At 39.3% G+C, this 23,564-nt stretch overlaps 1 protein-coding gene and 1 long non-coding RNA gene across 3 annotated transcripts in view; one reads left to right on the top strand and one right to left on the bottom strand.

Annotated features, from left to right (window-relative positions):
• Positions 1-23,564, top strand: part of LOC120407850 (guanine nucleotide-binding protein subunit alpha-14) — a 55,118-nt gene that overhangs the window by 13,926 nt on the left and 17,628 nt on the right. For both annotated transcript variants that reach the window (XM_039544082.1, XM_039544083.1), the window contains exon 2: positions 22,727-22,911. In XM_039544082.1, the coding sequence (XP_039400016.1) occupies positions 22,727-22,911 (185 nt within the window). The remainder of the gene's footprint in view (positions 1-22,726; positions 22,912-23,564) is intronic.
• On the bottom strand, positions 22,823-23,433 carry LOC120407851. Its single transcript, XR_005600281.1, has 2 exons — positions 23,319-23,433; positions 22,823-22,997 (listed from the first exon to the last, which is right to left on the bottom strand). It is a non-coding gene; the product is annotated as an uncharacterized LOC120407851 (long non-coding RNA).

Raw genomic sequence — 23,564 nt, 5'->3', positions numbered from 1 at the left:
CACTCCAGAGCCCGCACCCCCAGCCGGTGCCTGCACCCCAACCCCTGCCCCAGCCCTGATCCCCCTCCTGCCCTCCAAACCCCTCGATCCCAGCCTGGAGCACGCTCCTGCACCACAAACCCCTCATCCACAGTCCCACCCCAGAGCCCGCACCCCCAGCCGGTGCCTGCACCCCTGCCCCAGCCCTGATCCCTCTCCTGCCCTCTGAACCCTCAATTCCACCCCAGAGCACCCACCTACACCCCAAACTCCTCATCCCCAGCCCTGCCCCAGAGCCCCAGTCCAGCTGGAGCCCTCTCTCCCCCTCCCCCCAGCATGCCACTCCCCAGCCCGGAACCCTCTCCCGTACCCTGAACTCCTCATTTCTGGCCAGCATCTCCAACCAGAGCTCTCTCCCCGGCCCACACCCCAACCCCAATTTCATGAGCATTCCTGGCCCACCATACAATTTCTATTCCCAGATGTGGCTCTCGGGCCAAAAAGTTTGCCCACCCCTGATCTAGACCATCCCTGACAGGTGTTTGTCTAACCTGCTCTTAAAAATCTCCAATGATGGAGATTCCACAATCTCCCTAAGTAATTTATTTCAGTGCTTAACCACTCTGACAGGAAGTTTTACCTAATGTCCAACCTAAATCTCCTTTGCTGCAATTTAAGCCCATTGCTTCTTGTCCTATCCTCAGAGGTTAAGAAGAATAATTCTTCTCCCTCCTCCTTGTAACAACCTTTTATACACTTGAAATACAAATATATACAGGTAATACAAATTAATAATAATTATGGAGGGATAATTGTTGGTTTAGAGGATTGCTAATGCAATACAGAGCCATTAACCTACTGTTGATCAGTGATACTTGAATAGTGACCAAAACTCTTCTTCAATAGATTGGCAGTACCAATCCAATTTCTAAGGGATAAGTGTCTATATTGTAAAACAGTCAATCATCACTCCATTGGTACCTTTGTTAGTCTCAGCAGAGAGGCCAAGGTTTGTACAGGCATGGAGACTGATCTCACTGGAACTGACTATGGCCTTAATCCTGCAATTCGCTCTCTGTGGGCAAATTCCTCATACCAGTACAGACACCCATAGAAGTCAGTGTGTGGCTCTGTGTGGGTCCACCCATATGGATCAGATTGCAGGTTCAAGTCCTATGGATAAGAAGCAGAAGGACAGGACATTAGAAGCAGATAAAGAAACCAGTAAGTGGAGAGATCAGAATGAGAGAAACAGGAATGTCAGAGATGACGAAAACAGGGGGGTAAAAGATGAAGGAGAAGATGGTCCCGGAGTCTTTAAGTGAACAGAGGAGGGAAAGAAAGGAAAGGAAATATGATTTTTTAAAAAGAGGAAATAGGACTGAATGAATAGGAGAACTACAACATGCAAACAAGGGAATACAGATACACACTCGGAGGTGCCCAAAACTGTTTTTATTTTAACAAACTTTATTTTATTGTGTTTCTACATTTGACAGTGTTTCCCAAGCAGACATACTACAGAACCAGAAGTTATGGGAAAGTGGGGTTGTAAATGTTGCTTTGAGGACTGGAGTTTTATTTCTTTGTACTATTACTGTTGGGCATGTATCCAACAATTTTAAATTGGCTGTAACAGCAGGTAACTTTTTGTACATGTTAAAGATGATGAAAGGACAGTTTTAAAAATATTTTTCCCCTTTTCCCCTTCACCTTCCTCAGTGGTAAGGGTGATAAATGGATAAAGTTGAAAGCAATAATGTGTGCCTGTTTGGCAATAGCCAGCCTGGAGGGAAATAGCCTGTTTCACCACCATCAAGAATATTAGCTACAAACTATAGGGGGATTCTGCAAAAACTTAAGTATGTGATTAATCCTGTACAAGTGAGTAGTCATTTTGAAGACATTAAGGCTACTGAGTTGTGTAAAGTTATTCATGTACATAAGTGCTTACAGGGCTGGAGCCCAAGGTACCAACTCCAAAACAAGGAAGGAAACAAAATGCTTTGCACTTTCCACAGCATCCTAGAGAGATGTCTCTGGAGAGGACTTTGACTGTTACTTGTAGGATCACTTGTTTGCTTTCTTCAAGTAATATCTTCTCTCTTTCTCTTTTTATTTCTGCATGTATTTGGGATGGATAGCGGTTTTTGAGAGTTTGCTCCCTTCCTTGTAGCTTAAGCTTGTTGATATTCTGTAGATCGTACTTTTTCCGCCCCCATCCCGTGAGTGAGCAATGGCACCTCACTTCACAAAAAACAAACGGAAAGCTTAAAGTGTGGTGTTATCAATATATTGACTGTATTTCTCTTGTGAATTTTTTAGGAGCAAATTGTAAGAATGCTAACATGTACAGCTACTTTTCTGGACAGTGGGATTGTTCTTTTTCTTCCCTAGCTGTACAAAATTTAATTCTAAAAGGCATCAATTTGCACTAAGCTCAGTTTGGACATAATTTAGATAGGCAGCTCTTTGGGGCACCAAAATACAAGGAATAATCTTTTCATTTTTTTAAAAAGAGATAAACTGTGATGCTGAGTTCTCTACAGAAGATCCTGGTGGGATGGGTGAGTGCTGTCTATTGCCAGTTTACGGGCTGCAGCCCGTAATTTCTTAGAACGTCAACAACCCATCCTCTGTAGAACTCTAACTTGCACACCTATTTTGAAGTCTGGATTTTGGAAATTAATCCTAGGTTTCTTTACTCCTAGTCCTATGTTTTAACCACAAGATAATCTTTTAGCCCTACATGAATTCACTTATGTTGTTGCAAACCAATTCTAAAAACAGTAAACTATACCAGAGCTGTGCATTCGTAAGCTGTTAATGTATTTCCTGGCTACTACATGCTTAAGGTGCATTGTGAAGAATGAGCACAAGTGATTGCAACTGTCCAAGAATTGAATTATTATTATTGTGTGGGTTATTGTTGAACTAGACAGGAGATGGTTCATTGCAGTTCACATTCTTTTGGAAAGTGTAAAACTAGCTACACTTAACACTGAGGGACTTAATTTTTTTCATGGATGTCTGTGGAGTGATTCCTGGATAACTCTAACAATTTTCATTAATTCATAGATTTAAAGCCCAGAAGGAACAATTATGACAGTCTATTCTGCCTTTCTGCATAACTCATGTCATAGATTTTCACCCAGTAATTCCTACATCAATCCCATAACTTCTGATTGAACTAGAGAAGTAGTTCTCAAACTTTTGTACTGGTGACCCCTTTCACATAGCAAGCCTCTGAGTGAGACCCTCCATATAAATTAAAAATACATTTTTATATATTTAACACATTATAAATGCTGGAGGCAGAATGGGGTTAGGAGTGGAGGCTGATGGCTCGCGACCCCCGTGTAATAACCTCGTGACCCCCAGTTTGAGAACCCTTGAACTAGAGCATAAAATGTGCAATCTCAATTTAAAGACTTCAGATTTTGGAGAATCCATCAATTGATTCTCACTTATATGCAATTTGTTTTCTAAAAGAGCAACTCTATAAATAGCAAATCTTAAATCTTGGTCTTGAGATTTTTGAGACATGGAGTTTAAAGTATTTTAAAGATAATATAAGGAATAAACAAAGTTCTGATAATTTCCAGTGTGATGTATGGCAGTTCAGCTGCATGGTGGTTAAATCACAGTGCATGGCACCAATAACCTTTATTTGTCTTCTCTGGTCTGTGGTTGAAAATTCAAGGTTATTCCCCTCATCTAGCATACTCAGTGTTGTTTGATGCCTTATTAGGGTTAAACTGGCATATTTCTGGATGATGCCGCTGCAGTCAAAACATGGAAGAATCAATCTGAAAAGTTAAGCAATGATAACATTTACTAAAGATTGTATGATATAACTAAAAGTGATATAGGTGGGCAGGAGGGAATGGGTAATAGAATTTTAATTCTTCTGCCGTTTGAAACTGTCCTTGAATGTGGAAGACATGAAGAATTTTTGGGGTGGAAGGTGGTGGAGGGAATAGGGAATGAAGTAGGGAGAAAGAGACCATGATGTGTTGAAGACATTCGGCACCTCTCAGGATTGGAGCATTACTAAACACCTCTGTAACAACAAGCGATTAAATTATATCACTTCAATTTTCCTTTAAGATAATATTGTACTTTTGTTGTTATTCCTGCTGGCACCTCTTTGTGCTCCAGTGTACTTCCAAGGTATCTTCTATGTGCCCACTCGTGTAACAGTGTGAGGGAGATTATTTGAGGGCTGTTGTAATAAAGGATGGTGTGTAAGAAATTTGTCTCCACCTTATCCCACCCTCTCACACCTTACCAAGAAATGCAAGTTCAATACCAGCTTCGTGTGCCAGTATAAAATGTGAAGCTGCAGAATATGGTAATATGGCTTTACTTGACAAGTTGTGAGTGTTCCATAGCTTAATTGGCATCTTATTACTTTGAAAGGCAGAGAACCTGTGAAATGGTGGATTATAATACTTGGGTATATAAAATATGAATCTTATTGTCTGTTAAGCTTTAAAGCTTATTCTCTTTTGCTTGTCTTCACACTAATGCTTAACAAAATGTTCTTGTTTCTTGGTATGTACTATCCTGTGGGTCTAATGATATCAACAGTAGAATTAATTAGATTGAGAATATATTTCTTGCTAATACCAAACTAAAATTTAAGAGCCAGATTTTTAAAACTGCTCAGCGTTCAACAACTCCCATTGCTCTTAAGAATGTTGTATTGCATATCTTTGTTTTTACAGTGGGTGCTGAGCAACATTAAAATCTGATTTAAATATGAGGGCCACGGCACAGGAGACCTGAATTTTGAAGCAACAGGCATACTCTGGGCCTGCTTTCAAAAAATGGCGTCAAGCTTTTGGTGGAAGGATTGCCTAAACTTCACTTTCACTGCGTAACAGACCCCTGCTGTGCATGCTGTACAATGGCAGTGGGTGGCCACATTTTGATTGCCAGCTTAAGTGTCCCAACTTAATCCAAGTCTTTCACACACAAAACCTTAATGGTGTTAAATCAGAATAACTTTCCAAATGAATGGACAATGTGACAGTCAAGTTTATGGAAACAAGAGTGTATAAGCATAACAGAGTAAGGTGTTCTTTTTTTTTTTTTTTTTTTTACGTAACAGACTGAATTGGATAAAATTAGGTATGTATTGCTTTTTTGGTATGTGTTGGAAATGGAGATGAATGTCTTATGGAGCATTGCAGAGTGTTATCAACAGTATTATAGGCGACACTGAAGGTGGCAAGGAATGCTGGAGTTTTTCCTTTAAATTGTTTCCATGCTTTCAAGGATTTGGATGGGTTTTGTGGACCTCATGCATCCTTAGTTGTCATTAAACCTAATTTTTATATCTGTTAGTATTTGCTGAACTTGGAGTAGATAAATGAGAGGCTGCCCTGTCTCATTGAGTGTGCTTTTTTCTTTTCAAATATGCAGAAAAAAGAATTACTAACTAGTTCATGCAATTTCAAAATCAAATAAATGATCCAGGATCTGATCCATGACAGATCAATACTTGGTTTCCCTTTGAATCAGAGAGCCTAATAAGAAAATATTAATCTTGTACTTTAAACCAGAGAAGTGCAGATGGTGAATGTGAACAAACAAATGCCTATCAAACAGCATGTCCATTTAAAAAGATAGCACATTAAAAGTCAAATATTGTACGGGAGCCCATTTGGCTGTAATTTAAAGATAATCATCAAAGATAATCTTTTGCACTTTATTTTCTCTTTTGTTCTCTAAGAATATTTATTTAATTAGAAATCAATCCAGGAATGATTTCTCACTAAGGAAAACAGGTTAGGCAATTTCTTATTTGATTATACAAATTACTTGTTGCCTCAGTATTGCACTTAAAGATACTCTTTGTTTTTTCTTTTGAATATCAAGTGTTACTTTCTATTGGCCATTTCCTAACATGGTAAATATCCTGTGTTTAATTATTTTATCTCTATAACATGGGTACCCACCCGAAGGGATCAGCTTCATTTGCACAAATCAAAAAATAGATAGATAGTAATTTTGAATTTGTTTTTCAAAGGATGTGGATATATTTTTTGCATGCAGGATACATAGTATATTGTTTGCTATGCTGTACCTTCAGTTGGCTATTTTACTTTCAGCTTTAGTTTTGTTTTAATATATTTGTGTATCACTTTCCTTCATTTAAATGTATTTAACTCATTTAAATTTAGTTTGCTTAGCAACACTTAGGATTATAAGGTGCGACACTCATAAATACTTCTGCAAAATAGGTCTGAGGTTTGCTATCAATATTATTTAAATAGGAAAATCTTTGACTTTAGAAAGAAAAAATATAAAATTGTTACTAATGCCTAATATTTAAGATCAGATATCAACTATACCTAACAAATAATTTCACAAATCTATATGAAAATGTTCCGCTACAAAGGTGTAATGAATGATTTCCAGTCTAGTTTTTAGGGGGAATGAAGAAAGCTGAATCTGTCATATCTGTGCTTTTTATATAGCGAGTAATTAAAAGGTTTGAGGTTTTCATTTGAAACACATTTTTAGGTTGTGTACAAAATGCTTTTCTTTTAGCTGATAATATTAATGAGAGTGAGCCCGGTAAACCACCACTCAGAACACTGAAAAATGATGTCTAGTATAAATCGAAATATGGCACACTGTAATAATGCTAATGCTTATAGGAAATTTGATGAAAGAATAGTAAACAATAAGCAATCCCTTTTACTTAAGTACTTTCATATGTTCAGCAGTCATGTAATTGATCTATCAGCTTGCAGTTTAAGGTCTTGATTTCTCTGTTTAACATGTGGAAAAAACTACATGAAAACCTAGGTCCCATTGACTCTTCTCCTCACCTACATTTCTACTCTGTATAGTGTGCAGTATTGGTGTGGCTATGTCAGTCCCAGGCTATTAGAGAGACAATGTGCGTGAGGTAGTATCTTTTATTGGGCCAGCTTTTGTTGGTGAGAGAGACAGGCTTTCGAGCTTAGATAGAGCTCTTCTTCAGGTCTGGGGAAATTTATTCAGAGTGCACAGCTAAATACATGGTGGAACAGATTGCATTATGGAATAGGCCACCCAAATACCCTCAGAGAACCTGTGACAATACAGAAATAAAACCACCCTCTTACCGTACACCCCTAGTTGTCGTGTGTCACCACACACCAGAACCCATACGGGCTATCATCAAACAACTACAACCCATACTCTATGGAGACTCCATCCTGAAAGAAATCTTTCCTGAACTCCTTCTTCTTCAAACAACCCCTCAACCTCTTCTAGCTCATCAGAAGCAAGCTCCCCCAGACCAGGAAAACACCAACTCAAAATGGCATGAGACCATTTTGCATTTGTTGTCAGAACAACAAATGCAAAACCTGCAGACATATCTCCACTGCTACAATGATCAACATCCCCTACAATGCACCTTTCGAGATCTATGGGTCCTACGCATACCTATTCTATGTGGTGTACCTCATCCAGTGCACTAAATGCCGCAATAGCAACTATGTGAGTGAAACCAGACAATCACTGTACTCTCAAATAAACTCACAGAGGAAAAATGATAAAAGACAAATAGACCCTGAACGCTTTTCACAAAGCGATCACTATATCTGACTGATCGGTCCTCATCCTCAAAGGAAATCTGCACAATGCTTTCAAAAGACAAGCCTCAGAGCTTAAATTCATAACTTTGCTAGAACTCTAAAAATCATGGGCTGAATAGAGACACTGGATTTATGGCTTCTTATAACAATGTATAACCTCCCCAACTGTATTTTGCCCCCTATGACTGGAGGGGTGTTAATGGGCCACTTCACCTTAAATGGCCTGTTGAAATGTGTGTTAACTACTTACGCTATACCTGGGGTCGGCAACCTCTGGCACGCGGCTCGCCAGGGTAAGCACCCTGGTGGGCTGGGCCAGTTTGTTTACTTGCCGCATCCGCAGGTTCGGCCGATCGCGGCTCCCACTGGCTGTGGTTTGCCGTTCCAGGCCAATGCGGGCGGCAGGAAGCGGCGGCCAGCACATTCCTCGGCCCACGCTGCTTCCTGCCACTCCCATTGGCCTGGAGCGGCGAACCGTGGCCAGTGGGAGCTACGATCAGCCGAACCTGCCGACGTGGCAGGTAAACAAACTGGCCCAGCCCCCCAGGGTGCTTACCCTGGCTAGCTGTGTGCCAGAGGTTGCCGACCCCTGTGCTATATGATCTGTTCCACCTTGTATTTACCTGTGAAACTTTTTAAGTATGGTATGTTTCCCAGATCAGAAGAAGAGCTCTGTGTAAGCTCAAAAGCTTGTCTCCCTCTCCAACAGAAGTTGGTGCAATAAACAATATTATCTCACCCACCTTGTCTCTCTAACATTCTGTATAGTGATATTTAGTAGCTGATGTTGGCATTGGCATATATTATTACTTACCACGCTTTTTTGGTCAAGGTATCTTTTAATGTACATTCTTGGGTGCTCTGTTAATTTTTTAAGCAGCTGTCTATTTTTGTTTTTAATGTATTGCTTCAAGTGTGGCAATATAACAAGGAGTGTATCATATTCCCCATGTTAAGTTCTTAGTCTGTAGAATTATTTTGCTAAAATGCAAGATATGATTACAGTTAATATTACAGTATATTTATAGGTGAGATGACAGCTTAATGACTTCTTCAATTTTTGTGCTGACATTCCTCATGCTTGTTCTCAGCCTAGAAATGTGTGTGAATGCAAATCTTGCCACACGTCTATTAATTCTGTCTTTACAGCCATGTAAAATGTGGATAGATGTATAATATTTTATCATTTTATCCGGAAGTAGGTTTTAAAAGAACAAGCTGTCACTTTTATGTGAGCCCATCAGTTTTTTCCCCTGTTTTGGGGTGTCTAGCCCCAGAGGGGGAGTCCCTACAGTTGCTGGGGATTTTCAAACTAACTTCCATTCCCTACATCCTATTTTCTGCTGAATCTGATTTGTTGAATCACTTGTAACTAACTGGCCTTTCTCTGACACCAAGAGTGACCTATACACCATTCCACTGATTCCCGTGGAAATTGTTTTGAAGTGTGGGGGCTGTAAGTGCTAAGGATTCTGGGACACATTTGAAGGCCAGTTCTGAGTGTTCGCCTGTAAGAGCCTGAAAGCCTCAGCAATAAGTTTATTTTGATGAAACAGTGCAAATCAAAACAATACTTGATTGTATCTGCTGGGTTGTTTCTATGCAGTGAGGGTGATAGTGATATTTAGAGAATCAAAAATATTGAAATAACTTCCTGTAACATTTCCATCTGCCAGGTTTTCACTTACATATGGTGCAAAGAAGGAACAAGGACATTTGGCTGAGACACTATCGCTTAAGATCATATGTTAAATGCAAAAAGGTTTTGTCCCTTATGTTACTAATATGTTGTATATTAAACATGAGAACTTTAAAAATCTAGTTTGTTTGTAATGAGTTAAGCTGTTTGTTTAATTTGTACAATTTTTTTTTACTTTAATACTGGAAATTCACTTAAATTAATTTCACTTTTGTTTAGTCAGTTTCACTTTCAGGTTCTTACTGCTACAATGCTTGGATTTCAAACAGTTCAGCACATTATTATTTTCTTTTAAAGAAATAATCTGTTTCTGTTGAAATTCAGGGGGAAAAAACCTGTGGAACAATTCTAGGTGTCTTAGGCCCACCAAAAACCAAAGGATCTGTGACAGTGGACTTTTTTAGCTTTGCTTTCATCATTGTTTTTCCCTTTTTGCTTCAAACCTGAGTGATATTTGAGCCCCAATATTTTAGGAAGGATGAATAAATTTAGAGAACTACATTTGCTTTTAAGACAGTACTGTATCTTTCTACCAAAAAATTGTGTCTAAAAGTTCTGTGATGAACTCAACTGCTAATTCTTAGATATGAAACAGTATTTAATTAAATCCCAGGAATTGATGTTTATACTGAGGAATTCCAAATTATTTAAATACTTCTGCTTTAACAGTCTTAGGTTCATGTTGTGTTTTAAATAAAAAACTGGAGTGGTTTCATTGGCAAATTTAAGCAGGCATAGTTTATCTGATGTAATTTATATAGAGAGCCTCTATTCCGCAATAAAAATTGAGCCAGTACAATTCTTTGGACGTATGTGTGAGAACATTTTGTAAAATGAAGTTAACCTTAATAGAGAAATTTTCCATGCATATTTCTTACATTTCTGTGGTTTAAATACCAACCCAAGAGCTCCTCTAGTTAATGTCCCTTTTTAAGTTTGATTTTTTTTCTCAGTTAGGGTATGATTTTGCTTGTGCCTGTCTTCTGCTGAAGGACTTTTGAGACACACACACACACACACACACACACACACACAAAATCATTTCAGAAATAACAGCCTGTACACGCTGTCTGGGAGACATATGAAAGAACTGCTACAAATTAAAATACTACATCTCTTGAATTTATTAGCATACAACACATCGTCATTCCTTCCTCCCCGCCCCCACCCGTTTTCAGAGTTAGGCTAACACTTAGAAAGGAAAATAATGATCAGACTTACTTTTTTTCTAATGCATATTGTACAAAGTATTAATCTCTGCTCATAAATGTACTAAGGCAAATAAGCAATAAAGGCAGCCTTGATTAAATGCTTTTTGTTAGCAAAGGCCAACAATTCATACTGCCCTTAGGATGTATCCATTTCATAATTATTGTCACTTGTATTTGAAATGAAAAGAATATTTCAAATAAAAAATCGGCATTGTTTAGGTTGGTACTGAGACTTCAGCTCTTGTGATAAACTATGTTTCATTGTTACTTAATCTTCTCAGAACCTGCCACTATCTATCTGTCTGTATTGTTCAGTTGTTGCATCTAGGTTATAATCTCTCTGGGGCAGGGATTGTCCTCTGTTATTTGCCTAGCATAGTGGGGCCCAAATAAAAAATTGACTGGAGTTCCTTTCTGCCATAACAGAAATAATAATAAAGAACCTTCGGTCTGAAGTCAGAGAAAAGATATTAATCCCTGTCACACCGTTGCCTCATCCTTCCTGTCTGGATGTGCCACTGTGCCTTAATTTCCCTCTTCTTCAGGTCCCAACTCTAAGATTCAATATGACATTGAAGTTCAATGCAAAGTTCCCTCCATGATGTTCATTATGGACAAAAGAACATAAAAATATTAGCAAAATGTGTGGTATTCAGTCATTTTTATTTCAGAATCCACATAGCAAAAATACCTACTGATGACAATGATAAGCTTAGAGATGTTAATTTTAGATTTGGAGTTAGTTTTGTACTCCTCTTGCATCCTGTCCTCCCCATCCCAACCTCACTCCTCCTCCCTTTACTTCCCACCCCCAAACTTTGTATAGCGAATAGCAAATGCAGATCTCCATTATCAAATTGTTTTCAACATCCAGCTGTTTCCAAATGTACAGAATTAAGCATTCAGTATAGGACCTTTAGTTGCATTGTGTCTGCAAGCTACTGCAAGTAGTTTTTTTTTTTATTTTACCCTGTGCGTAGAAACAGCTGGTACCCAACTAAATGAAGACTAAACAGAAAAGACCATTTATTGTTTGCAGCCTTTCCACTGCAAGTACTAAAAAACACTACTAACATTTTCAACCTGTTGCCTTAAATCAGAGTTGCACCATGATTATGAAGCAGTAGCCGTTCTTAATGTGTGTGTTTTAAAAGAATCATATAGATATTTCATTATATTTACGATTTGTTATGGTAAATGGGAGGCAACAGTGGGGCAATATTAGGATTCATTTAATAAAGAAGGTGATACTATCCAAGTTCCAGTTACAATTCTTCTTTGAAAGAAGGTTTCAATGTTAAGATCATTCTCAAACAAGCAGTAGTCTTGGTATTCTTCAGTTTGTATTTCATGACATCCTGTCATGTTCCTGTGCCAGATATGGACTGGCTACAGAGCTTGCTTATACACACCAGATGTGTTCATCATAACATCCTGTAATGCTCTGCCAGGTATGGCTGAGGTTTGTTTAAATAAGGTATTTTATGCACAGTGCCATCTAGTGGCTGAACAATAACATACAGCTTAGCATTCCATTACACATCCTGTCAATTTCAAGCATCTAGCAAAAAGTTGTCCAGCTATGAACCATATTTTTAGAGTGACCAGATGTCCCAATTTTGTAGGGACAGTTTGATATTTGGGGCTTTGTCTTTTATAAGCACCTATTAGCCCCCCATCCCCTGTCCCGATTTTTCACACTTGCTCTCTGTTCCACCTACATATTTTTGTGGTGGTCGTTTGTGAGAATACACATTAACAAAGGTGAAACCCAACATGGAAAGCACATTACAAAGGGCTGTTAACATACTGCATCAGAATTGATCAGGAAGCTACATACCTGTGCATCAGTTAGCAGTGGTTCTCAACCTATTTACCATTGTGGACCACATATGCAGCCCACAATGTGTTATGTGGGCTGCATCCAATACTAGCTGTATGACCCTGAGGATGTCACATGGGCCACAGCTGTGTGCTGACTGGGCCGCAAGTGGCCTACGGGCTGCAGGTTGAGAACCACTGAGTCAAGGGAAATTATTTAATCCAACCACACAGCACTGCTTTTTCTTTCTTGACTTTTCCAGAGTTATGTTTAAGATGCAAAATCTATCAGTGCATTTGGAACTCAGAAGAGAGTTGTAGCAAAAATGTTGCAACATCACTGTGTTTTTGATTACGTGGACAATTTTGAGCAGGGCCAGTTTCAAGTATGGAGGGTTCAGATCCTAGAATGGTATGTCACCCAGTCCATACTCCCCTGCTAAAGGCAGCATTGTCCCTATAAGTGTACGTGTAGCTGCATTTTTTTTGTTTTATTTTAGTGGTAGAAAAGGAAGGATTATGAGCTATGACAGCCAGGCTCACAACCTGACTTTCCATATTTGAAATTGTGTGTGTGTGTGTATTTATAAAACACATTATGAAAGGAGGTGGATTGTCTGTGTGTGCAGCTATCTAGCACAATTCCATTGTTCAGAATTCATTAACAAGTTATCATAAAAAGGTAACATGTTTTTATAAAAGCAGCACTGCTTCAGAAGGTGCCAGCTACTCTCACTTCTTGGGTGGCTGATGCCACTTAAGTCACATACCTCCTAACAGAGCTGAGCTTGGTAGGTATTTTGCATAACTGAAACCTTATCAGGTTATTCTTCATGAATGTTTACTGAATTAAAGGGGCTGCAGATTATGTGTTCTCCTAATACCTTGTAATATTCATACAGTAATTTAATGTTAGCTAGTAAACTTAATCCAGAAATTACTGTGTACTGACATTTTCTCCACTAAATCATATAAAAATGTGTGTCTGACTTTTTTTGAAAATTTAGATTAGAGGTCAAATGGTCCAACTTAAATGTGCGGTATACTCACAACTACTTGCCAATTGTTTGTTATTAATTTGTATTACAGTGGCACATAGAGGCTCCAGTTAAGATTGGGTCCCCAGTAGCATAGGCACTGCACTTACACGAGACAGTCCCCAGAGAGTTTACAGTCTAAATAGAAAAGAAAAAGGTGAGAGGGTAAACAGAGGAGGGAAGTGATTTGCCCCAGGTCACACCGCAAATCAGTGGCAGAGCAGAGCAGACCAAAGAACCCCAGGGCTTCTGACTCCCACTGCTTGTTCTATTGACTAGGCCCCACCCCTCTGAAAATAGCACTGATTTAAAGCACTTTTTAGAGAATGATCATAAATGAAATGGGCTATTATCAGAGAGATTATTTATTCTAGAATCAACCTTGCTTGAATTAATCAGAAAAGATATTGATCTCAGATAGTAGAATCTAATTTGTCCTTATTCCTTTTCGTTTTGTACTTTAAGCTCTAGCTCTTGTTCAGATGAGTCACTATGGTTGCCACTTCAAAATAATAAATTTTTTTCTGTTGCCTTTCTCAGATTTTTGGATGTACGACAGGAACGTAGATCCATATGGCCAATCTTTACCTTCCTGTGTAGGGTGAAGACATCGGCTTAGCTTACTGCAACTCTGGGGCTGTGGTTGGATTTGACTATGAAATAGCAATTATACCCCAGTTCACATTGAATCACATATGGGCACATTCCTAAGCAGTTGAAAGGAATGAATGGTGAGCAGAGAGTCAGCTATAAGCCTATGCACCAGATTAACCCCATGAAAGCCACATTTTGAAGATATAAGTGGGTCATAAGTGGAGTGTAGCCTTTATAATAGCCCAGTGCACAGAAGTGAATTTCATATAAGACATCTTCAGCATACACAGAAGCAATTCAGAGGTTCCTGTTGGCTTCAGTGGTCTCTGGATTGGGACCATAAACATTAGTGACCACTCCCTGAAGCTTTACCACCACTTTCCCTATTCTCTTTGTCACAGCAGAAATATAAGGGATTCACCGCGCTGTTAGGTTCCTGCCCTGATCTTGCCTACTACAGCAATGGAGATGGGTACAGAGTAGTAGTTATATGCATGGCTGCTCGTGGTACAAGTAACCTTTAGCCTGGTCAAATGCTCATGGACAGCAGTTACTGTTTAAAATGTCTGTCTAATACACATGTACAGTCTGGATAGATATGTGTAGGCTGTCCTGGCCCGTATATTACAAGTGTTTACCTCATGAACCGCTCACAAGTTTTAAACAAAAAAGATCCTTTAGCAACAAAGTGATTAGCAAGCGTGTGCTATAAATGTTTACGGTTGTGAATATAAGCAAGGCTGTAGATATGCAGTCAGAAATTCTGGTGAGGGGAGTTTCAACTGAATAGGAGATTCAGCATTTTGCACACTGAAAAATTACAGAAAATCTTGTCTCCTACGATAGGATTTATCCCATTTCCTGAGGAACAGTTTTGCTGGCTCTTTCTGTATATTAATTGACCACTTTCCCCTCTTGTTATAGCTGTATTATAATAGGTCTTACTCAAACCATTTCTGCTTCCTTTGGAAATAATTGTGGAGAAAACAATATTGAATTTTTTTTTTTATTTTTTAAATTAAAAAAAAAAAATTCCTTCTGTTCTTTCTAAACTATCTCCAAGTTGGTTCACCTGTCTAGTTATCAGTATTAGGATTGAAGTGGGTCCCTTAGTTTTACTTTTTAACGACTATGCACAACATTGCAGGTGAATGAGACAAACAAGCAGGCTGGGGAGGGGCTGAGGGAGATGGAGTAACCAAAATAATACGATGTGCACAGTTGGTGGCTAATCGGGAGCCATTTGGGGATAGTTGCCCCATCTCTTTCTCTCCCAATCATTAAAAACTCTTACTTGCTAGAGAATCAACAAAGTTCCAAAATCTCTGCAGCATGGAAGAGAAGAGAGGTTCTGATCTGACACCAGGACCAGTGTTGCCAACGCTCATGATTTTGTCATGAGCATCATGACAGTTATTGTTTTCCTTAAAGCCCCAGCTCCTGGAGTCAGGTGGATAGGTGATGATTTCAGCCTTAATTATTAGAGAAAAAGTAAGTTTCTAGCCCTCATGGCTGTGGAGAAAGCTTCAAAATGTGAAGCGTACTGTAAATGCTCAAAAAGCCCCAAACAAACAAAAAACAGAAGGCAAATAAAAAGAACACCACATCTATTATTTTTACATAATCTCATGACTTTAAAGCCAAACTCTTGATTTTTGGTGAGCCTGACTCACAGTTTTTGAACATTTGGGGATGGCAATACTGTGACATCCTGTCTCAGGTATAACGTCTCGTAACCTTGAGCTTGTTTGGAGGCTGTAGCAGGAGAGCACAGCTATCGTATACCCTTGAAATAACAGATGCTTGGGGCTAAAATCAACTCTGTTAGACTGATGTAACTGGAATCAGAATCTTTCCCTTGGGGGGATTTGTCTATCCAGATGCAGCTGTTAGAGGTTGATACCTCTAATAGCACAATATTCATGCAGCTTCACAGATTTTACAGGTTTGGATATAGAGTGGTTGTTTAGTAAACTAAAAAGAAAACAAATCCTTTTGCCTGGAGTTTTTGCAGCACTCGTCATCACTGGTGTTTAAATCCTTAAATAAGTCATTTAATACAAGGAATGTACCAGCCAATATGTTTTAGCAGTGCAAAATTGTAATGGTGTATAAACCAAGTATTACTGTATCAAGTAATCTGACCATTGCATTGTGAAGTTAAATGTTGCAGAATCATGAATTGTAACCTGCAGTACTTGCTAATACCACAATCAATCAGGTGTGTATGAAATGCCATTTTAAAAATTAAAATCAGGTAAGAATTTAACTTAAGGTGTTTCTTTTATAGAAATGTGAATCCTTGTACTGGGAAAAGCAATCAAAGTGGGTTTTTTTCATAAATGAAATGATATAGACACAAGGTAATGTGGATTTAGTATCATAAGTGGGAGATTTAAAAGCACAGGAGCAGCACTGAAAAGTGTTGCCTCTTTCAAAGAGAAATGGAATATGGTTCATTAGGAGCCAGCATACTACAAAGCTAACAAAAGGGAAAAATCAGTCTGTTTAATAAATATAAAAGTCAGAAAACTGGTGGAGCAACTAGTTCAGAAAAATGGGCCAGATAACTGTGAGTTCAAGGAAAAGATTTTTGTGACTTCTTTTTTTGTACTGATCAGAGTGCTTAATATCCTGCCAATTCAAAATCCCCTTGACAGATTTCAGAGTCATATTTACAGCCCAGTTTATGTATAAATTCAATATTTACAGCTATTTTTGTCAATCAATTTGTAACTAAAGGATATTTTTGTGTCACATTCTGAACAGATCAATAATCTGTGGTTGAGGAGGTGGGCCCTATGCACACCTGTATGTATATATTGTAGATTTTTAACTAAGGTTTCAGAAATGCAAGTAAAAATGTTGCACTGTGGATTATTGATCAAGTTCAGCAGTGGCTTAAATTACATGTTGGATGCAAGTGGCAAATAACTGAATTAACCTTCAGGAGGTGTGCAAAATGAATGTTACAGTAATGATTCAGGGCAGTTCTCAAATGTACTTGATCGTGTCCCCCTTCTTTGTGTCTGTAGTAGTGTACATCCCATCCCGCCCCGCAGGTGGTCAGTCAGCAGCCGCTGTTCTCTGGCTGCCCAGCTCTGAAGACAGAGCAGAGCGCGGTGGCGGCTGGTCAAGTGCCCAGCTCTGAAGGCAGTGTTGCTGCCAGCAGTAGCACAGAAGGAAGGATGGCAATACCATACCACCACCCTTCTGAATATTGTGCAGTAAGTTTTCCGCCCCCCCGCCCCAAGCTTCTCACGCTCCCAAGAATACATTCTGGGTTCCCCCAGGGCAGCACCTCCGCCCCCAGTTTGAGACCCTCTGGTTCAGGGCTAGCTGTACCTTTGACTCTGTTCTAGTGTTCCCTTCAGGAGCTGTGACCAAGAGATGAATACTGTGACCCAAAGCAGCCTTTTCAAAACAAAATATTATTTAATCTCAGCAGTGGGAAGAAAGCAGAACAAAGACTAGGGTTCTTTACAGCACAAACAGCCTACATCCGTAGCTGTTTTACCTAAAGTTTAGGTAAGCCTATGTTGTTGCAGACATCCTTGCCTCTGGGGACTGGAGTTCAGTCTGCTTCCCACAATCCTTGCTTCTCCCTTGCACTTGAGGGACTGCCAGTGCCAAGTTTTGTTCCAGTCCCCACCTGAAGGCCCCCTGAGGATACATGATGGGGCCGTCCCCTGGGGTTACCAGTCAAACAGTTGATTCCCGTATGGTTAGAGTAAACTTCAAAGGGAATGCCACCTTCATTGACTAGTAAGCATAGGTGGATGGGGAAATCTGCGGGCATTGTCCCCTTTCCTGCAGACATGGCAGTAAATCCTCCTGAAATTAACTACTGGTAATCATATAGCAAGCAACATAATCACACACATTCATAGACTATCAGAGGCATCTCCCACATCCTTCACAGTAACTTACCCACCAAGAGGATGGAAAGGAGCTATGGCAGGGAAAATAACTAACTGGAGGCTTTAAAATAAAGCAGGAGGAACTAATAGGAATATGTAGATAATGTAAGCACTGCTCTTTCCAGTTTACAGCAGCATGATTCCCAACCATTTAGGGACTCAATACTTTATTGGTCTAAGTGGGCCAGAACCCATTGCACCCTCTATATGAGGGTTGAATTAGGAAGGTGAGTTTTCAATGAGTTAGAGTTTCTGAAGCTTTCCATTTTTTGTTAAACAGATTTGAGTTTTTGAAGCCAGTAATGCTGGACCACAGTTCAGGACAGGAAGTGAAGAAGATTGAACTGAAATTACAAGAAGACTTTGGGTGTGCTGAATGCAATTACTGAGAATGGAATTTGGCCAGTGTACCAGGGCTAGCAGCTTTACTCTTGCATTAAAATTGACAGGGAATAGAGCAGGGCTGCATAGAGAAATGTATGTCAATATACTTGCTATTAGACTGCATAGAAGATCTCCAGGTAAAGTCTTTGTGGTGCAAGCACTGAGCAGCAGACTTCTGAATGTTAACCATTCTGGTATTTGCTCTGAGGAGGAAAGGAGTGGAGAAAAGCTAGTCGCTGAAAATGTAGAAATACCAGTTGGGCTCATGTAAAGCTTGCTCTCATGAGTTCACCGGTAGGGCAACCTGCAGTTGACCAGCTGTGCCCTCATTGGTAGATCTATTCCTTTTTGTTTTAAAAAACAAATATGATGAGTTTCAGAGATAATTAGAGCATTTTGCTTGAGAGCTAAAATGAGGCCGCCTGGTTTTATAGAAACAAGATTTTTAAAGTATTTGGCATTAAAAGTATTTTTCACAAAAGTGCAATACATAACTTTTTAATTACATTGCTCTAAGGAACATCTTAAAACAAGGGCAATCATCTCTATATTTAGCTGACTTTCAGTTAAAACAAAGAACAAAAGCTTTGCTGTTCTGTCATTCGCTTTTAAAGTTAGGATCTATTAGAATACCATGTTCTGTGGTTAGAGATTTCTCTTTCATAATTTGCTTTCCTGTTTTCCTTTGAAGAGGTCACGTACCTAGGAAGCAGATACTATGCTTAGGCCACAGCTATCATCTTTTTGGTTTCATTAAACTTTTCCTTTTATTGTAGGATCTTGTTTTAGTTCCTTATGTAGTGCCTGTAGCCTGGTTTGTAGGATGCAGATGATTTCCTGCCAGACAAATTTAGCCTTTGGTGACCTCAGTGGAGTCAAGAGTGTTAACTATTAGGGTGTTGTAATACTCTACTGAGGAAACATTAAAAAAAAATTGCTCCTTAAATCAATATTTGGATTTTTGTTAATCTGTGGGCCTGTAAATGTAAAACTCCCTGAGGGAGTGGATTCTCTAGCTCAAAGTATAATATTCTCTTACTGCAAAGGAAGGCAAACTTTCTTAAGCTTTAACCTGCCAATAGATTCTGATACTCATTAGATAACTTCTTTCATTCCTTATTTACTGTTTGAGTTTTGGCACTTCTTAGGCTAAAATATACATGTTTTAGAAGAAAGTTTAACTTACAAAAGATTTCATTAAAAATTGCAAAGGGTAATTATGTTTAAAAGCACTATTTGTTAATGTCTATTCATAGTTAATAATTTACTCTCTTTTGTTGTAGTAAAACACATTTGAACTGAGTTAACAGTAACTTTAACTTGCTGCAAGTTAAGTGAACTGCTGAAGGTTCAGCAGAAATTGGATGAGTAAATATCTAGCTATTGGTTCTTATGCCCAATGATAATGCAGTGCTAAAGGAAAAGGAGAAGCCATTTTACATAGTTATAAGTAGGCTTGGAAGGATTAGATTTTTTACCAGTAAATTTCTTAGAGTTTCGTTTAAGGATATTTGGACATGTATGTGATGTTGACAAATTGTGTTTAATGATTATAAAGCTTTTACGTTTTGAATCACAATGTCGATTGTTAAATTTCTGAGGCCCCCCCCCCCATAATTTTGCACAACTGTGGAAAAATTTAAATAGATAAAAATGAAAAAAAGCTTTAAATGAACATTGATATTATATATAAACATTATTTTAAAAAAATTGAATTCAGCCAGTCCTTGTTACAAGTGTTCTTGTCTGAATCATGAGTTTGACTCTCCCTGACAAATATTTACTAGGTGTGAAGTGTTTTTAATTGTCTAGCTTATTGGCATAGTGGATTATTTGCACTAGTTTAGTATAAGTTTTGTGAAAACTCTCTGTGATGATAACATGAATATATCAGAGGGGTAGCCATGTTAGTCTGGATCTGTAAAAAGCAACAGAGTCCTGTGGCACGTTATAGACTAACATGAATATAGAATATCTGGCCCACATGCTACCGGTAAAAAAGGGTGCAGCAGCGTACCGGCAAATAAGTGGAGCATTCAGTACTGGCTTACTTTCACCCCTGTGGCTGCATAACAAAAAGTTCAAACGCAAAGCTAATAAAATCCAGCCAGGCTGCCCAAAGTGGCTAGGCTCTAGCAGGGAGACTGGCTGAGGGAGAAGCCTCCCCAGGTAGCCTGCTGCCTGCATAGGTAACAGTTTAAACTTAGCTGTTCACTCAGGTCTGAACGTGGGATTCAGACCTATTTCTGGCATCCTTGTTAATTTCACTCATGGTTGTTGTTGGTGGGGTGGGGTAGTGACCAAAGCCGGGGCTGTTCTTTTCTGCCCCCTGGATGAGGCGATCTTCAATAATATAATACACAAAAAATACAATCAAACTCAGGAACCATTTCCAAGTACAAATCTATCCCATTCTTTCCCCAGCAGAGGATCATGGCTGTAATGTCCAAACTGCTTGCAGATCCTCTTTGAAATGTTACTGTTTTTTCAAACCAAACCAACCAACCAAACACAGATGGAGATGTGTTCTGCTGATCGTAGCCCGATAAATAAAACCACAAAGGGATATTCCAATAGTAAAGGTTTATTACAGACAGTGGTGGTGATGGTGGTACCAGCTTTATATTTTCTATATCTAAGTCATGCAATGGGAGGGATCCATGAAGTATGTAGGAGAGGTGGGTTGCTTCTTTGCTGCTCCTCTGATACAGAAACCTTTATAATCCATTCTTTTCATTGCTTTATAACTTGGTCATCAAACTTTGCTCAGAGCAGGGGTATAAACCTTCAGCTTTTACACATCTTAACTATCATAAGGCAAACATACAGGAAAAAAATTGATTTTATGGTTTTTGGCCCCTATCCAATAGAACTCTCTAGAAAATCTATATTAAAGACAGTGTACATAATTATATACAGCTATACCAGCAGGCCTGCGATCTTATCAGATCTCTCCAGCAAAGTGCAGCCTGACTTGGTTAGAAGGAAGTTATGCTAGTAATTCTGTAGGTGTTGTATCTTTTCTCAGTGGAGATGTAAAACAGTGGGAAACAATGTTTGATGCTATTGCATCAATTCTTGTCCTTTAGGAGACTAATATACTTGTTAATGTGCAATTCTGTTTATCTGTGGTTTGTACATTATTCTTTCCTGGCTACAGAACAGATGTTTTAAAAGCAAAGTAAACACTGAGAGCAAAGACAGAGTGTGCTATTACAATATATACAGAATCCAGGCTGTAAAATCTCTGTGAATACTGCAGGATTTTGAATTAGTAGCCTCTTAATATAAACTTGGTTTGTTTTATTATGGCTTCTATATTGAATGTTTATAATCTCCCATATAACAGTATGCTCTGCACAGTTCTGAATTGCCTCACAGTGAATGAAATGAAAAATGACAATCATACTGGTTACAAAACCTTGGGCCTATCTATTCTAATGTTGAACATCCCCTCTTTCACTTACACCTTCCTGATTTCTTTACCTGGATCTGCCTTGCCTTTCTTCCTGGTATTGATAGCTACAGATAAGTGAGGGGTAAGCTAGGGCTTGCTGGGTATGGAGGAGGATTCTGGGCTGCTTGTGGATGAAGAAATTGCTAAAGGTGGAGAGTCTGTAGTATGAAGGTAATATGAATGGTTCTGTTCACCTATTCCAAATTATATATAAAATGTGGGCTGTGTGAGGTTAAAAAAAAAATTGGAGATATACCAATCTCCTAGAACTGGAAGCCTTCACTAGCAGGACCAAGTATTGAACTCACAACCATGGGTTTAGCAGGCCAATGCTCAAACCACTGAGCTATCATTCCCCCCAGGTAGAAGGTGATTTAGCTAATTCTGCATTGGATGGCTTCATGTGTGTACTGAATCAACACTGGGTGGGAAGGGTGGAGGGGGTGTCTATTTTTCCAGCAGTGGCTAAATCTGGCCCTTTTATATGCTTAGATTTAAACCTACTGGGATGATAAGAGTAAAATCAATAATGTGACTAGTCTGTGTTTGAACAATTTATTATGGATCATACAAGATGAGATTTACATACAAGTTGTTTCCTGGTGTAAAATTTTCAACAGTGATTTAGGGACATTTATAAGCAATCTCTAATGATTTATGAAAATGTTAGCTAGCACATATTATGTTGACACCTTAAGTTTGTTTTAGGGGCATGAGGATGAATTAGTGTTAGGTAATACATTGCCCATTTTCATAATCAAAGTTGGCTGGCCTTTATGTTCTTTAGCATTTTGCATATCTCAGATTTAGAAGTCAAATGTGAACAAACTGCAGTCTTGGGCAGTTTTTTTTTTATGGGGAGGGATAAACTAGTAATGTAAATTAATTAATTGCATCACAGGTGCAGTTGCCTATGTAAATCATACACAGAAACATACTTAGTCTTTCCAGACCTAGTGTAGTTTGTGTTTAGGTAGAAAAGAATGTGCATGGAAAAACTCCTGTTTGTGGTTTTTTTTGCAGGCACAGGAGAAAGTGGAAAGAGCACCTTTATTAAACAGATGAGGATTATTCATGGGTCAGGTTACACAGATGAAGATAGGAAAAGCTTCACAAAACTGGTTTATCAAAACATATTTACTGCCATACAAGCTATGATCAGAGCTATGGATACTCTAAAAATACCATACACATCTGAGCAAAACAAGGTAAGAACACACAATTTCAGTTCCTTTGACTGCAACATTTCAGCATGTATGCCATCCTTTAGAATGTGTTTACTTGCTCAAGTATCCTGCAGAATACATAATATGTATAAAATTAACTACACATCCATGTCTCAAAAAAGTCCACAAACACTACCACCTTGTTATATAAACGGGAAGCACACATAATAATTAGTGTATGAGGAAGTTTCTGGCATCTACCTGACTAAAAGAAGGAGAAATATGGTGAGCTCTGACCCAGAAGTTAATCCAGAGACCGTTTGTTGGTCATGGGAGAAGGTCCCGGAAAACATAATCCCGGGCATAGCTATACAATGAGTGCGTGGGGCTCCATTAGCTGATCCGCCCGCCCGCTCCAGAATACTAACGCGCCAAGCAGGTTTACTCACGTAGCGAACCCGAGCAGGCGGAGGGGGAGGGGGAGGGCCGCTGCCCCCCCCCGAGAGACGGACGGGCGGCCGCCGCTCCGCTCCGCTCCCTCCTGCTCCGGGAGCTGCGGCAACCTCCGCCACTCGCGCGTGGGCCGCTTCCGGCTTTGTACCCCGCCCCCGACCAATGGGAGCCGAGCCCCGCCCAGCCAGCTGGGAGGGGGCGGGGACTTGGCCTTTAAATGGCCGCAAAGCTCCGGGCGACTG

This window comes from Mauremys reevesii, linkage group 6 (genome assembly GCF_016161935.1).
Source record: "Mauremys reevesii isolate NIE-2019 linkage group 6, ASM1616193v1, whole genome shotgun sequence".
Lineage (NCBI taxonomy): Eukaryota > Metazoa > Chordata > Testudines > Geoemydidae > Mauremys > Mauremys reevesii.
Note: the sequence above shows the minus strand (reverse complement) of the source record. Positions and strands in the feature narration are given on the sequence as shown.